Source organism: Epinephelus moara, chromosome 16, assembly GCF_006386435.1.
Source record: "Epinephelus moara isolate mb chromosome 16, YSFRI_EMoa_1.0, whole genome shotgun sequence".
Classification (NCBI taxonomy): Eukaryota; Metazoa; Chordata; class Actinopteri; order Perciformes; family Serranidae; genus Epinephelus; species Epinephelus moara.
Genome location: NC_065521.1, coordinates 2,281,649 through 2,284,771, shown reverse-complemented (window position 1 = coordinate 2,284,771; position 3,123 = coordinate 2,281,649). Strand labels below are relative to the sequence as shown.

The 3,123-nt window shown below is 38.2% G+C and overlaps 1 protein-coding gene across 1 annotated transcript in view; it reads left to right on the top strand.

Annotated features, from left to right (window-relative positions):
- The first annotated feature begins 965 nt into the window (after positions 1 to 965).
- The window catches only part of LOC126403042 (IQ calmodulin-binding motif-containing protein 1-like), an 8,286-nt gene continuing 6,128 nt past the window's right edge, over positions 966 to 3,123 (top strand). Inside the window, exons 1-3 of the mRNA XM_050065442.1 lie at positions 966 to 1,252; positions 1,667 to 1,798; positions 1,897 to 2,074. Coding sequence (XP_049921399.1) covers positions 1,672 to 1,798; positions 1,897 to 2,074 — 305 coding nt within the window. The 5' untranslated portion in view covers positions 966 to 1,252; positions 1,667 to 1,671. The remainder of the gene's footprint in view (positions 1,253 to 1,666; positions 1,799 to 1,896; positions 2,075 to 3,123) is intronic.

The following is a 3,123-nucleotide window of genomic DNA, read 5'->3' as shown; positions in this document are numbered from 1 at the left end:
TTTGTGGTCTTTTTGTTACCTGAGTATCCTCCCTCTGTAAACTATGAGTATTGTCTTCCTTTGGTCCACAGTTGACATCGCCCTTGGAGGGCTCTGTTCCCTCCTAGGACTCTCTCTGGACATCGCCTCCAGACACTGCTTCCAGTTAATTCCTAAGTTTTTCTCCATTTTTCTCTATTCTCAGTGTTAATACTACTTTTTCTTTTACTTTATTGCGTTGGTCCCTGTTTTTAACTTTGGACCAGCCATGCCACAATAAAGGCTTTTTAACTTTTTTCTAAAACAGAGCTGCCTTGGTTTTTCAAGTTTTTGTCTACTTCCTTTTTTGGTATGTGCAAGGATTCAACTTGATACACTTTTTTAATATAATTTAATTCAAGTGTCATAAGTACAGTACTGACTTTACGAAAATGGAAAAGAAAATTAAAGTAATGTGTCATTAAATCATACTAATGAGCAAAGATAATAAATCATTTGGAAAGTTTAGTTTAAAATAGAAAATAATGTTGACAGAGACATTTTAATAACAGCGTCTTGAATTCAAAGTGAATGAAAGTGAAGGTCCACAGCGCCACCCAGAGGCCAGATCAACACACAGCAGCCTGAACAACACCACAGAGCTTTATGATCCTGAATAAGGCTGTGTGCACTTTTATGATATTAATATTTAATTTGATTATGATACGACACTGCAGGTTTCAGCTGCTCCACCGGAAATCATCTGTTTGTTACCTGAGCATTTCCTCTCATTTACAGTCCGTGTTTAATCATCTGCATCACATGTAGGCTGCATGTTTCCGTTTATTGATTTTTTAAATCAAGTTTTCAATGTTAATAAATCAGATTTTGTGTCATTGTTTATTTATTTGTTTATTTATGTGCTTTTTAAAACAGATAAATAAATGTATTGACTTCCGGTGATCCTTTGGTGCAGGGGGATGCGCCGCCGCAGCGTGATGACGTCACGTCACCGTAGAAACAGAAGAGCGTCCGCTTCCTCCTAGCAAGCTAACAGCTAACTGTGCTAACCAGCCGGAGCGCGTTGTCTGCGCGGCTTCGCGGCGTTTTCTGAAAACGTTTCTTAAACCGTGACCGAGTCGACGTGACCGCGGCCGTTAAACCGCCTCTTTTATTTCCGCCAGCTAACAGTTAGCAGTTAGCTAGCTAACACGCTTAAACAAGGCTAACCGGCGGTAGCGCTAACAGGTGCTATCTTAGCTGTGACCTCACCAGAGTCTGAGAACATCGGCAGGTGAGCCGCACACACACACACACACACACACACACACACACACACACACACACACACACACGGGCTGTGAAGTGAGCCACACGGAGGGGACACTTGTGGGAAGCTGTGGCTTAAATCGTGCTTTTTCTGAATGGAGTCTGGTGTGAGTGATGTCAGAAGAGTTCCCCCTGCTCAGTGATGCACAGAGGCGGAAGTAGATCCTTTCATTGAGTACAGGGAACAAATAGGACGCCGTTGCTTGAATCATGTAGTTTCTGAATGGAGTCTGGTGTGAGTGATGTCACACAGAGGCTTCATTAAACACAAGCAGCTAAAGGAGCGACGTTGCTTAAATCGTGTGATTTCTGAATGGAGTCTGGTGTGAGTGATGTCAGAGCAGTTTCTCCTCTCCTGATAACCTGTCTGTGTTCACAGTGAGGATGAAGCCGATGGAGGAGGAGGAGGAGGAGGAGGAGGCGGCTGTGGTGGCAGAGCTGAGGAGGCAGCTGGAGGATGAAGAGCGGAGCCCGGAGCAGAAGGTCATCCTGCTGAACCACGGCTTAAACAGTGGGTGTCTGCATGTCAGGGCTGAGTGACGGCCATCTTGTTTCCAACCACAAACATGATGAGTTACGCTTGTGTCTGTCTGTCTATCTGTCTGTCAGAGGCTCTGAACTCGGCGGCGCTGCAGACAGACAGCCGTGTGTTGACTCGTGTCAAGTCTCAGTTGTATCTGAGCGGCGTCCTGAGTCACTGCGTCCTCCTCCTCACTCTGGGGCCCAGAGGGCTGCGGGGCAACTGGGGCGCCGCCGCCACGCTCGCCCAGCTCGCCCAGCTCACCAGGTACTACGGTGGTCATTGACTGGAGACTCAACTGGACTAAACATTTTCCTCTGATTGCAAAGACAAGTTTTCAAAAATATAATTAATTTAAAATTATTTAACTTGATTTTAAATTATTTGTACTGTCTTTAGTTTCATTACAGAACTGTGAAATTATTATTATTTTAAATATTCAAATGTTTTGACAGTGTTTGACATACTTTTCAGTATTTTGAAAATTTTTAAAAAATGTCCCAGTATTTTGAATTAGTTATAATTTTACAAAGGTTTACATTTTTTTGTGTTTAGATTTATTATATTTTAATGTAACAGGTCCTTTTCAGTCTTTTATGTTGTATTTTAAATAATTTTAAATATTTTAAACATTTTACATTTTTGAAAATGTCACAATTCATTAAAAAAACTGCAATATTTTAACAAATATTGCAGTTTTTTACGTTCAGTAAACATTTTAATTGATAAACATTTGAAATATATAGTTTTGTATTTAAAATTTATCGAAAATTTTTCATTTTCAAAAATATTTAAATTAATGAAACGAGTGCTCTTTTAACATTTGGCAAAACTGACAAAAACGTTCTTGAAAACCGTCAATGTCTTTTTTTACATTTTCTTATGATGACAAAATAAAATAAAAATTAAAATATTTTGACAGTCCTTTTTGTTATTTTCAGTATATTGATTTATCTGAAATATAAAGAATATTTAAAAAAGTTCTCACGTTTTAAATTAGTAATTTTTTTGACAAAGATTTACATGTTTTATTTTTATTTTCCGGATTTTGAACCTTTTAAATTTCTTTAAATTTATTATATTTTAATGTAACAGGTCCTTTTTAGTCTTTTATGTTGTATTTTAAATAATTTTAAATATTTTACATTTTTGAAAATGTCATGATTCATTAAAAAAAATCAATCAATCAATCAATCAATTTTATTTATAAAGCCCAATATCACAAATCACAATTTGCCTCACAGGGCTTTACAGCATACGACATCCCTCTGTCCTTATGACCCTCACAGCTGATCAGGAAAAACTCCCCCAAAAAA